This window comes from Anopheles bellator, chromosome 1 (assembly GCF_943735745.2).
Source record: "Anopheles bellator chromosome 1, idAnoBellAS_SP24_06.2, whole genome shotgun sequence".
Lineage (NCBI taxonomy): Eukaryota > Metazoa > Arthropoda > Insecta > Diptera > Culicidae > Anopheles > Anopheles bellator.
In genome coordinates, this window is record NC_071285.1 from 38,634,592 (window position 1) to 38,648,672 (window position 14,081).

General features: G+C 48.6%; 1 protein-coding gene across 1 annotated transcript in view; it reads right to left on the bottom strand.

Moving 5' to 3' along the window:
• LOC131214146 (kazrin) overlaps window positions 1-14,081 on the bottom strand; it is a 31,124-nt gene that overhangs the window by 5,159 nt on the left and 11,884 nt on the right. The window contains exon 11 of the mRNA XM_058208519.1: window positions 6,766-6,886. Within this exon, the coding sequence (XP_058064502.1) occupies window positions 6,766-6,886 (121 nt within the window). The remainder of the gene's footprint in view (window positions 1-6,765; window positions 6,887-14,081) is intronic.

A 14,081-nucleotide genomic window follows, 5' to 3' on the forward strand; every position in this document is an offset into this window, starting at 1 on the left:
TTTTTTGTGGAGTCCTTAAATGTAATAAAGTGTACGTCGTTAAGTACATCATTAGAGTGCCAGCCAAACCAAGCAAACTAGGGAAATAATCCTTCAACAAAGTGGCCACGGATTGCGGGTCTTTTCCCTTCGGGCACGATGCACTAAATTAAATAAACGTCCGCGTTGGATGCTTGTTGCACAGCCCCAGTAATGTTTTTGCGCTCGATACCAAATTTGCCCGTTTTGTGAGCGTGTCGAAAAAGGGCGTTTTTTTTGCGTGGTGTGGCGGTTTGCTGATCGCGAAAAACAGCTAGTTTTCCTCGCCCTTTTTCCGAACGTACACAAAGTTGCGGTGGTGTTCGTGATGGTTGTTAAAATATTTATTTGACGCCAGCAGCGGACGTTCCGTTACTGGCGACGGTGTTTGGTGTGCGGTTCGGTTTTATGCTTCTGGTTGGGACTCGGAATGGCTGGTTGGGTCCATTGTTTTGCGGAGCATCTAAAGCCGATGATAATCAGCGCCAACAGCGCTGAGCGCAGTAATAAAAACTTGTTTGGTAGCGCCGGGCCACGCTTGGACCAGCGGATAAGCGTTTAATAATCCCATCAAACGGAGGCAACCCAGCATGAATATATAGTACGAGTTTTATGTAATGAGGCATCGAGACGTTTGCTCGGTTTGATTCAACGCATCATCACCGGAGCCGGTATCGAAAAGCAAAATAATGTTTGTGTATAAAAATGACCGAAACGGCCATGTTTTCGATTGTTCAGACAATTGAATGTCGACTGGTTTGAAACTTCCAGAAAATTTTGGGCATGAATTATTAATAATGGTGAGTAACAGGTTGGTAGTGATTATTCTCAGGATCTCAGCACTGATCCGAACCGATATTAGCCCAGGAGTTGAAGGAGGGTTATGAAAGTATTCCTAGCTATTAACGAGTTCGGCAGGACTCCGAATGGCGGTTCCATTCGCTTGCCTCGCTAAGGAGAATATGAATATGTCGAAAACTATTGTTGAAAGCGCCTTCCTTTGAGCTGACCGCCCATGCCGTGAAACATAAAGACCCGTACCCCCGACATAGTCGCATATTAAAAAGAGCCCCGGAAAGAGCAAAAAATAAATAAGCCTCATATCGTGGTGCAGTGGCACAATGCTGCTGTCTCTCTGAAGGGATCACGTGCAGAAACGGCGGCTTAATTGGAAAAGTTTGGCCACCATAAGTTTGTTTGGCAATAGTTTGCTCGCATGCTCCGAATAGGCCTTTGGTTGCATGGGTTTTCCGGGTGTTTCGGTTTAGCACCGGCCGACCGTTCGTCCTTCGGCCATGCTTGACGCTTGGGCGCCGACGCGTTCGCGAATTTGATTAATGGCTGAATGTCGTGGTGAAATATTCGTATTTGCCCCACAAAAGAAAAAGTGCCATCACACAAAGCCGCATCGCACAGTGCACCGGCCACAAAACACGCTGCTTGATGTGCTTCTAAAGTGCTTACCACTTTAATAAAATTACCCAATACATTAACGAAGATCGAGCGAGCTTTTAAAGCCTTTGCGGGCTTCTTGAGCGTCATGCGTGGCGTGTACTTTGGGCTAACGTTCCCCAGGGAAGGGATACGGTTTCCGGATCTCGTCTACCTCCATTACTGAGCTCAAGCTCAAACGAACGGTGGAATGTGGATTTTTCTTCCCATCAAAGATCGTCGCCAAAGCGAGACTCTCCCTCTGCGAAGCACTTTGAAGAAAAGTTCCGTCCTGTGCGCGCGACACCATCCTTCGAAGCACCATCTTGAGCGTGGTTATCGATCGGATCGCCTATGGAGGCTCCAGCAGCAGCGACGGTTTCGGTGGAACGACACCAAAGTTTCATCGTCACCGTAATCGGGAAATTGTTTCACCGTGTGCCGGGAAAGCGTCACTGCTGCCACGAGTCTTATCATGAAACAGGACGACGGGTTGGGTCCCGAGTGAAAGGGCAGCATCCACGTGCGGAACTTATTTGGGACTTCATTTTATACGTTCTCCGTTCTCTTTCTTCCATTGAACTTCCGGATCCGTTCGCGGCGCTGGCGGCTCGTTTGATGTTCGCAATTTACCGGATCCTCTGTCACCGATCGATGCGAATTACAATCAAAGCGAATGGCATGTGACCGACCGACCGACCGGCGTGTATAAAGCGTCGGGGCGTTTTATTCGAGAAGTTGGAACTCGTTGTTGTTGGGACCGCAAACGGCGAGTCTCTTCTTACGGTGCCCGGCACATACCGTACAGATCATTTATCGCCGTGGCCACCGTACTGGTCTGCGGTCCAGTAAACATCCGAACCAAGCTCTCGGCAAATAGTGTTCCATATCAAAATCGCTCAAAGTTTCGCAGGATCGTTCAAGCAATTTGAGCTGGGCGAGCATTTGGAAATATAAAATCCCCATCGAAACGAAGCTCGGTCGTAATGAAGCAAATTAGAGGAATGTGGTACAAAACGAACATCAAGCAGTGGCTTACGCTTTAAGAGGGAAAGCTTCCAGTGGAAAGTTTTCAGTTCCCGCGACCACTCGAAGGAAGGTCCTTTGAGTGCAATGGCCCGGGTTCCCATCGGAACGGTTCGCTTCTGGCAATTAATATTGCAAAATTGGCATCGTGCAGCGTTCGCTCGGAATGTAGTCGCAGTCCGCGCGGTGGAGTGTTATTGACAGTCTCGAATGGCGAGTGATAAACGGGGGCCTGGGGAGCCTGGTGCCTGGAGCCAGAACATGCTCCGCCGGGTTGCCCAGGAACCGAAGTGTAAGTCAACCGGAACGTCGCCCTCGGCATGTGCCGTTGCATCGTGCGGTGTCCTGCAGGAGCGCATGACAACTTACAGCTTTGGTACCGCGCTTGGTGCAGCTTCGGGTTCAATCGATACCGATGCGGCGGTGTCAGTGACAGACACGGATCGATTGACGCGCCCCGAGTCTTCGAACGAATCCATGGGAAGGACATGGAAGTGAAGGTTGGATGAACGCACAACATTTAATGTCATTACGATGCACGAATGAAGTCCTTTGCTAGATGATTAAACTTGTAGCTCGCTGTAAAGCACTGCATGAAATGTTGAGGACGTGTTTTATATTGATACGGCGATGTAAGTTAAGGTAAACAGAACAGCAACAGCTCGGTAGCTTATAATACTTATAATTTCGGTTCGGTCTATTAAGCATATTTTTTACAGAAACAGCACCAATTCCAATTAGCATTATTCGACCAGAAGAAGCAAATTTATCACTCTATTCGATCACTATGGGCGGTGCCAAAGCAGTGCGACGATGGCGCCCGTTAATAGGACTCTCCCAAACTCAGTTTAGAAGAATATTGTGCGAATATGTTAAAGTGCTCCAATATAGTATTAGAAAGAAAAATGCTTATGCCATATGCCGGACGAACCGATAGTTCTACCAAGCCCAAAATTAAGGCTCCGGATGCTGAGCTTGCTTGTGTTGTTTTCGCGCTCAATATTGGCGAGAGCAAAATATTAAACCAGCTTGCCGCTTTTTTTCATTTTTGAGCGCCCCTTGGATTTTGATTCTTTCGCCCACAACACGCCCGTGTGCTGAGGTGAAATTCAATTTTCTTGAGCCGTTGCCGGGAGCCACGGATTCCGGCGATTCCCATCGGGCGACGGCCGAGGCTCAGCATGTGTCACGTAAGCGAAAAGCGTGTTTGTCAGCATTTACATAAACTACCGGCACCGTGTCGGGATCGACCAGAGCAGGGTGTTGAATTTTCAGCTTGGCTCACCAACCGCTACCAGGTACCGCAACCGCTAGCCAGGGCCAGCCAGCCAGGCGGTAAGCTAAGAAAGGTGTAGCTCATCTAAAATTTACATAGCATGTCACTGCAAACAAGAAGTCACATAAATACAAATGCTGCAGAACGTTATCTTGCGCGCGAAAACTGGCACACCGGAAGCTCCCGGACTGACGGCGGCCCAGGAGGACCCACGGGCACTTCGCGCTCCCCGAAGCTCATCCCCGCGAAGGCGCCAAGCTTTCCGGATGGATGGATGGATGAGTTTTTCTTCCACCTCGGCGGCGGTGTTGTTTGTGACGAAAATACAAATACGGCCCCGGGACGGTACGGTAAAAATACGCTTCGGAAAACAAACTCAACACTCACCGGACGGCGCGCAGGCAGACAGAACCCCGGGGTAGGATAAGCAGCGAACCGGATACAGAAACACACTGGCGGCAAACCAAAACCCACCTCAACCCGGGGCTGACGTAAGCGAGGCAAGATGTTTTGCACTTGCCGGAAGCTCACACATATCGAGTTTCTGTGCGGAGGAGGTCGCTCCAAGTGCTCGAGTGATTCGAGGCGCAAGCTCGTCGAAGCATATCCAGCGGCCGAGGCCGACGCCTGACGAGGGTTCCGCGAAGCGTCGGCTGACAAGAGCGTCTTATCTGACGGAATGTCAAACGACACACTCGCACACATCCCGCGTCGGTGTACGTTCTGAGTGGGAGATCCTGGGAAAATCTGCAAGCGGACAGGTGCACGGAGGTAGACTGGTAGCCTCCAGCGGGGTCTGGGTTCTTGCGAGCCGACGGAGCTAAATCTTATACCGACGGGCTGATGGGTTTAAAACATGTCACCGACACCGTGTGGGGACGAGGAGCTATGCTAAGTCTTTGAATCGATTTGCAGGTATTTAAGGTATCTTCAGTTTTGATGCAAAATTGGGGCCAGGCCAAAATTGGGGATTCCGGTTGCTGATCCACGTACAATATTCCAAACGGCTTTTGGGCTTCCTGCTGCTTTCTGTAACAATGTGGTTTTTCCGGGAGGGACTTTTGACCCTAAGACAACACCCTATTACCAACCGAATTGGTTGTTGGGAGGGCCACCCGGAAATCGAATCGATCGACCGCGCTGCGTGACAACGGCCAGCGTTACTGAGCGTTATCGAGCGTTACTCCATCAACGGGGCGTTATTTAACGCCTGAATAATCCCCAAAAACCCCTTATTTGTTCCACCCGGCCTAATAATGGATGTGTATACCTTATAGGCAACTGAAAACACTATTAGCTGTCGAGAGGCTCCGGTATTGCTTTTTAAATTAAAAAACGAACATCCTGACGGTGAGAGCATACTCGTCGACTCCGAATTACATTTATTAATCACATCCTTACGGTTGCGGCCAAATCTGACCTTGTGCGCGTTTTTCGACAGCCTCGCGTTCTCATTGCTGCTGCTGCGCCTCATCGTCGTCGTCGTCGTGGTCGTCGAGCCGGCAGTACCTGGCATCCGGTTTCGCGCGCAAGTGAGCCTGCAAACGGGCAATTATGCAAAAACACAAACGTCAACAGCCCGGCCCCTCAGCGACAGCTGATCTGTTAGTCTCTCGTCTCGGGAAGCCACCGACAGATTAGTTGCGGCGGCAGCGGAGCGTGTCGCGGCCGCACTCAAGATTAGCTTAGCGTGATGGATGAAAGGGCGCACACGATGGGCTAATAATGAGTTTCTGGAGGGCGAAGGAAATCTTACGGAGAGGCCGTGGGATTTTGGGAAGTGGCACCGGCGGCTGCAAGGCGAACGACACACGGCGAAACGGCATAGGTGGAGCTCCTTTTTCTTTCGGAGACGGCCGGACGGCAGGACAGCTGCTCATCTTCTCAGCGGTGTGCCGTGGCCGCTGACAGTGATTGCTTCGCAATTCCGTCCGCAGCCCGCAGGGGCATGAATTCAATTTCTCGCCCATAAATCCTGGAGCCCGCGTCCGACCGCGGAAGTTACGGCCCGGGTTTTCGTGTGTTACGTTTTTATGGCCAACGCGCGAAGGTTGTTTGGAGGCACATAAAGCAAACGGCATCGCGGGCCACTCCCGGGGGGTGGTGAATTTTCATAAATTTTCACTCTTTATGCCACATTTTCTCGCCTAGCCTCGTGTTGGCTGGAGAGAAATGGAGACGCGCGGTTGCCGGCCACCGATCGGTTTACGGTGCGGCGGGATCGTTGAAATCGGATTTTAATTCTTTTTTCGTGGCCCTCCGTTGAGAGAGCATAAACATACCCAAAACATTGCGGTGAGCGAAGTAAAACGTGCGAATTTAGTAGCTTGGCAGCCGGTGCTGGCGGACAGGGATTGACGGAACATCCGGTAGCAAAAGGCCGTTTGCTTTCCTTTGTGAGACGTTACAAGTGTTTGGAGGATGACTGTTTTAAAGAGGTTACTTTCTTTTGTTTTCCATTTCAAAGTGAACCGAAAGGTTAGTCCCCGTGTGGATCGACCAACCAATTGTCGATGTGAGCAACAGATTGGTTTGCTGCGGAATTTGTTCGAACACCATCGCCTGTTTTAAGAGGTTCCATTTTACATGCTGGTTGGATTTGTTGATGAAATGAAAGTTAATCGAACACGGCCAACAGTGGCTGAGTCGTTGTGTTAGAGGTTCTATTGTTTCACGTTTGCAACGGTGTGTTAGTGTTGAAGTTGTTCTGTTTCTCGTGTTTGTGGAATGTTTTCAGTGCGCCCATTCTATCAAAGGCCGGTGACAGAAATGTGCGAAAAATGCGAAACCTTTAACCAAATTGAATTGTACACTAATTTAGCCTAACAAGCAGCACACAGAATTATGAAAGGCATCTACGAAGGATCTAAAAGGAGTGCAGGGTAATTAGTCCAAACTTAAGCCAGGGGAAACACTCACTGACTCAGGATACATGCAAAGAGCGAGAACCCGCCGGCAAATGATGAACAGGGAGCGGAAAGAGCATTCGGAGGAGGGTTTCCAGTGGTACTTACGCGCAGGCTCCCGGCATTGCGCCGATCGGAACCGACCGAAGCCGCGGCCATCATGCCGATTCCGCTCGAAATGGGAATCACCGTGCCGCCGCCGGTCCGTATGCCCTGGCCGAGGGTCGCTCTGTCGTGTCGGGTCGCGCAGGATCGGCCACCGGATTCAGGGAAAACATCGACACCGACGACGTGTGAATTGGTGTTTGGCAGTGTCGGTGGTGGTGGTGTGGTGGTGGTGTAGTGTTGTGTTGCACCGACGACACGGCGGCGGTGCCCGTGTTGTTGGCGAACAGAGGCCATCCGTTCGGGACCATCGATCCGAGGTCGGTATGTTGTGGGTTGTGGCGAGTATTTGGTTGTTGTTTCGTGTGTCCATCGGAACCGGCCCCCGGTTGTGTTGTGTATTGTTTGCATTTTTATTTGCGCGTGTTGTAGATGTAATCGAAAATGATTGATAGCAAATGGTTTTGTTTTTCAAATGCAATCCGAAACGAGTTTAATAATTTGGGCAAATTATTTCGATAAACACGACAAATGGTGCCACAGAGAGATAGAGAATGAGAGAGAAAGAGAGAGAGAGAGAGAAAGAGAGAGAAAGAAGAAAAAAGAGAGAAAGAAAAAAAGCAGACATGGAGAAAAAATGACATCAATCAAAATATAGTTAAGAATGTTGTAAAGGTAAAATCAGAGATAAACTATTTAGAGAAGCGCGATCGAGCGCGGAACTGTTTGCTGGTTGGTAAAGAGATTCATCATGCGTTCGATGACGGTGTACAGATGTGAAGTGCACCATGAGCGGATTGGGCTGGTCTAAGCCAATACCGGGCAGGATTGCAGAGAACTTATAATACGTTACCGGATGAAGTCAGAGAAATACGAGATTTGTGAGCATAATCTCCCATCGTAATGCTCTTCCATGTATTACGTGAAAGACGATTGCGAACGACAAAAACCAATAAGGCGACGTCCTGAATGGGGAAAAGTACACTTGAATGGTGGGAAAGAAATAAGAAAAGCGCGGCAAACAAATCGAAGGATCTCACCTCTTGCGAACCGTGGTTTGCCACTCGAAAGGAATCACGGGAAAAGCGCACACATACACGAAAACACACACATCGAGCGGGTGAATTGAAATTTTGCATGGACAGCAGGTTGGTGGCGAGAGGGCGCGATGGGGAGCATGAATCACAAAGAAAAGCACATGATGTCTAAGCCACACACAAAGCCACACGCAGAATGGGACAGAAAGCGAGCTCTGTTCGGGCGCGGGCTGCCGAATGGGGATTTCAAGATGAAGTAATGAACAACCCGCCACGTTCACACGGCGGTTGCGGTGAGCGAACGAATCGGCACGAAATGTGAATTCTACGCCGGGGCGGCAACAAATCAGTGAATGATGAAAGCATGGCATGGCTGACAGTACGTGACCTGCATTCGGCACTAGATGAATGATGGGTGCAGTTGTAGGGTTACTCTCGGAACATCGGCTGCCTTTTAACGCTTTACTGGCTTGGGCTTTTGCCTAGACCCCATCGCGAAATCTACCGCTCATGCGTGCTCGAAACATTGATGAGAGGTAAGTTCGGCGACTATTTCAAGGATTTGATGGGCTGCTGACGACTGGTGTCACTCGCTCCTAGTAAAGGCATAGGGCGAGCCTTATAAAGGATACTTTCTTACAGTTACGTCATTTTCATGCACAAAAGTTGATATGGTCTAACCCTTTCAAAGAACGAGTTTGCAACCAAATTAATTTTATTTCCAACCTTAAATCCTATGCTCGATGTCGAAACAAGGTAATGTTGCCAAAAAAGCATAATTAGAACAGGTAGAGCCATCTGTTTTTCATGCCGGTTTACAAGTTCTAGAGCTGGTAAACCTATTGCAGAATCGCTGAAACTTTTGATTAGTTTGGGAAGGATAAAAAAAATAATTTTCAATCACTTCATTGCCTATGTTCAATAAATTAACATTGTGGGGTTATTTTATGTTCGACTTCCTGGCGCGAGTGCACTTTCCCACTTTACTCGAGGAACAGTAATCATATGGCCTGCAGCGTAACATTCATGATGCATTAATCCAGTCGGCTGCATTAAGATGCAGTTAGCAAATAAACTCATATTCATATAATCTTCGCAGCATATTCCGCGGTTGAAAATGCAATCTTCCCATGCCATTGTTGAACAGGAAAGCGCTCGTGAAGGCTCATCGGTACGCACGGAACGGGGTCGGAATCATGTTCACGACGGCGGCCCATTATGCGATTAGGCAAACCGTGGCAATGCAACGCCAAAGGATCACCGGTGTTTACCTTCGGTCTGGCGCCTTGCTGTTGGGGCCCAATCCGCCGCGTGCTGACGCTTCTCCGAAGGACTGCTCGCCAATTTAGCGCCGCTTTCGGGCATGTGGCGCTATGCGCTATGCTCGTCTAAAGCACGTTTGGGGCCGATGTTTAATTTGCGTATAAAATTATTTTCCTCTTTTTTCCCCGTAACATTGTTTGACGAGCACGGTGGAAGGTGCAACGAGAGCACGAACATTTCAAAGCGCCAAATAATCTGCCGAGAATTTTCTGCCGCACATAAAAGCGCGCCTCGGAGGCGCGCGATGGCGCCTATGGTTTAATTAAAACAAAAAATATTCATTCATTCTCTTCTTGGTTTTTTTTGGTGTGTGATCCCAAAAATGCTTCCTTCCTGGTCGGGCGTGTACGGAGCAAACTTTCAACAAAAACGCTCCATTATTCGCCTTAAAGTGGGAGGAAAATTCGAATGAATTATTCCGCGCGCGGGTGCAGGATGAATTTCATACATCAAACATGCACCCAGCTCGGCGAGGATTGGGCGAACCCGGTTCGCCGAAGGTTCGCCCAGCCGTCAAAGTCCTCTGCCGTTCCCCTCTTTTTGGCCTACCGCCTGGGTTTGCGTCCTTGTCCTTGGGCCATAAATTATGCACCAACATTCGCCTCGGTCGGCCCAACTTTTGAGGGCGCGTTGGTTTCGACTATCGGTGCGCTGCAAGGATCACCGCCGATTGGTTTGAACCGTCAGAAAGCGAAAGCACTGGAGCCGGTGATCGTTGTTGTTTCTTTTGTTTTTTTGCTTGTTGGACCGCCCACCGGAAAAGCAGAAGGTTTTACGGTTCGCACAACGGAGTGGGTGAAGATTGTTCCTTCAAAGCTTTGTGCGTAACTGTTAGGCCAATGTGAAAGTATTGTCGCGATGTTTATATCGATTTCGAGACATTCGAAAAGCGTTTCAATGCTGAAATTAATCGTATTAAAGATTACATCTGAGACAGTACTTAGATGAACTCTAGAGACACACTAGAGCAGATTAGCTTGCTCTCTTCAACAATTTACGACAACCGTCCGAGATGAGTTTTCAACCAGGAAATAAATCACCAAATGCTCTCGCAAGATGGATTCAACTCAATTTTGATTTTCAACGACTAAAAATGACTTATCTTCATTGAATTCATTGAATCATTAAAAGTCAGTCATTAGTTGCCTCTCAAAAATCTCAACTTCCAGTGATTTTGTTTGAAATATTTAGAGCTGCCACGATTTTTTAATTTGTTTATAGCTTGATTGATAAGTCACAGGAATGGTTACGTAAAAAACGGACTAAGCTTTCGGTTTTACCCAACCTATCGTGTTACATTGTTTGAACGTCTGAACGGCGCGAGCTAGCGTATGTTTGCTTCCCGGGGTCCTTGCAGAGCGACGCTCTTTTTTTATGTAATTTTATAGCCCCGTTTTCTCCGTGTCTATCGAGTTAGCATCCCGGGGCTTTCGAGCTGCACAGGCGCGCATGTGGCTGAGCCTTGCCGTGACCGATGATTTACGATTCCCAGTGTTGGGATAGATGTCGGCGAAACTTATGCCCGCTCGATCCGATACCCCGATGCCCTCGGGTGCTCGCTGAACCCACGTGTGGGTGCAGCCGATTAATGCTGGCTCACACCGTCAGCTGTGCGGAATGCCGTCTAGCACTTTGCCCGTTGCGAGCGAGCGAGCGAAATATTGAAAAAGATAGCACCTCCAGCATAGGTTGGGTTCGAGGGTAGAGAGTGATGTAACCCGGTAAAAGTTGTCCTAGAAGTCGCCGTAGCCGTAAGACAAGTGTTTGTCGTAATTTACGATTTCTCTACCACCATCATCCAGGGCCAGGATGGACGACCGCGTAAAGTTTCGCACGTAACGAAAGTTTGCACTGTTATTACGGCCCGATTTATGACCCCGGAGACCGACACGATGGCGACCCATATAACTCAACCGGGCCCCAATGCATCCCCAATGTCGGATCCGCCCCGAGGATGGTGTCTTGGGTTGGAAAATTCGCCACCTCGCGACCAAGTAGTTTGACTTTCCGGGAGGTCAACGCCGGTGTCGCTTTGCATAAGAAGACGGGCCAACGATGATATCGTAAAGCAGCGCCGCCGGGTGCCCGTCTTTCTTGAGACGGCCAGGACCTCTTTCGCGCGACCGCGAGATCCCACCGTTCGCTGACAGAATCGTGAGCGAAAACTAAAACTTCATCCAATTTGTGTGAACACTTTGCGCCGGTTTTGTTTATCCCACGAGCCATCAAATGCCGGGGGCCGGCCGACCGAAGACAGTGCCAAAACGTTTATGGTGATTTTCGCCATCGCGATTCGCCTTGGACCCTTTTATGGGATGGCGCGCCCGGTGATGAAAGCCGGAAGGTGTCGTTGAGATGAGATGTTGACGCTTGAAGTGGGGACCATTCAAGACGGACCCCGGAGTGAGCAAACTCTTGTGTACCGCACGGGCAGACAAAAAAGGACATTCAACGGTGCTGGCCGGGGGTGGTTGAAATATTAAACGCAGTTAAAACCCACGAGCACCCTCGCCGGGCCGGAACGGTGAAGTAATAAATAAAGACCAGGTCCACTCGATAATAATTTGTAGCATGTTGTTGCTTCTCTGACCACCTCTGGGCTGGTTTGGTCCTGGCAACAGTTGGCCCCTCGGAAGCGGCTGCTTCTCGCCAGGACTCTCCCCGCAGGGGATACTTCGCATCAAATATTCATGTCCGCAAAGGCGGCGTCCGGTAGCGCCTTCGTGCCGTTTCGTTGTCGTCGATTATCGTTTGAAGTTTTGCAAAGGACATAATTTATTAAAGAGTGGCCTCAACGTTGGCAGAGCAATTAATTTTCCCCGGCCAGCGGCGGAGTTGCGCGGCCAGGCTAAGTAATGGAATTAAGCTGTTGCTTTTTGGTTTCCGTGTTTTGTTGCAAAACGGTTCCATTATCGCGTTTTTTTTCGCTGTCCCATCGCATCCGTTGCATCGTTTTCGAAGTTTATCGATATCGATCGATTCGCTTAAATGCTTTTTTCCTAAGTGTGTTTCTATCATTTTTTATCACACATTTTATTCCATATTGTCCACTCTGATTGTGTAAAAAAATGGGTTATCAAAACGCTCTTCGGCTCTTCGGGAAATAAATTCCGATTCCGAATAACTCACCCGAGGAGGGGCCAACAGTACTTCGGTGGCATAAACATTACCACCGCCGAAGTCCCGCAGCTGCCGCAGCTTGTGGTTTCCAGCTGCTCTACGGGATGGTCACCCGTTGGTGGCCCGACGAACGAAATCTCGGCGAGACTTTGATCTTGCCCGCCGTTATGCTGAGAATTTGCCGCATTCGAGTGGTAGGTTCCATCTCCGTTCGCACACCAACCTAGGTTTTGGCGAAAAATGCCCATTCAAGACGGGTGGCTGCCGTCAGTTTTGGGGTTTGGGCCCGCAATCGTGGGGCCTAAATTTTTGATTGCCCTCGCCTTACGTCATTAACACGTTTCGCCACCACCGGAGTGGTCCTTGGTGTGGATCGATGTTTTGTCTCGCACGCGGACTCGCGGATGAGAATAAATAAACCAAAGCAAAGCCCAAAAGCCCTCGACGACCGCGCGACCGTGCTGCCAGTGGGGCCGGGGGTTCTGAGCATGGTTTCGCCCTCCCGGCGACGCCATGTTGTCTGGGTGAGTGTCAACGTGCGACGGTCCTTGGAGTCCTCGAGCGATGGGGGTGCGAGTGAAAGCAGGCTGCCGAGCGAGACGTGCGGCGAGTGGCCAGGAACGCATTACGTTCGACGTGCTTTAATGGTAATGGCCGATGAAAATTAAATTTAATCTCGTACACCGCACGAAAAGCGATGGCGAAAAAACGTTTAACAAACAACGTTGTGGTCGTTGTGTTTCAGAATGTCTGTATCGTTACTGACCCCCTCCCCCCCCCCGCTGATGTTGCCTTGGGTTGAAGCCCGGGTCGATGTGTTGTCCCTGTCCTTAAACCGGTTATCTCACTTTGGCGTGGTGAGCCATATTGATTTTTCCGAGCGAAAAATGTTACATTTACATTGCATTTGTAAAAGTTGCACTCGTTGGAGCTTTTAATTGGTGTGCTTCAAACAAAATTTAGCTCTTCATATAGACGAGCCAATTGCACGAATTGCAATCTATGAATGCGGAATCCTTTTGGAGTTTCTATATTCGTGGCATTTTTAATTAAAGTACGTTTAACAATGTATTGTTGGGTAGTTAATGTTAATCGTTAATGTTTCCTCATGAAGACAATGAGGAAACTCTCACGCGTTTATCAGAAACTCAAAGACAGGAAAGTGAAAATTTACTGGCAAAACAAGGATTTTGTTGTTATGCTTAGGGATATGTTTATACGTGTTGTTATGAGCACTTCGTGTTTTTTAAGACATCTAAAATTCGCTTGGCCTGTTAAAATGTCGAACAATTATTTCTTATTTGGAAGACAAGTATTTCTATAAATTAGAAAAAGAAAGAAAATACGGAAAGGAAAAGAAATGTCCAAAACATTAAACACAATTTAATAGTAAATAAAAGCGTAGCAGTAAGTGAATGTGTTACTAAACTATCAAAGGCAAAAGAAATGCTTTTTCACAAAATTTACATGGTCATCCCTCGTTGCAGAGAGTAGCATAAACATTGAAAATTCTATGTGCCGAGGTTCAGTGAACATAGTATTGAGATAATGCAAAGCATTTTCAATTTTCACCGTTGTTTGATCAATTAAGTTTGATTCTTTTATTGACATGCTTAGCCTTTCCGGACACGAGCATTCGCAGCGTTACCGTGGCAAAACCTCTATCCATCTTCAATGCGGACGAAAGTGAGGACGAGAAGCACGGGTTGTCCGTTAATTTACTGAAAAAACACGGTACACGAGTCACGTAACATCGGCTCCATACACGGCAGGACGCCGAAAGCCCAATGATTGATGGCCCATGCGTCGGTGCCACGTCACTCAGGAAAGAAAATTTGT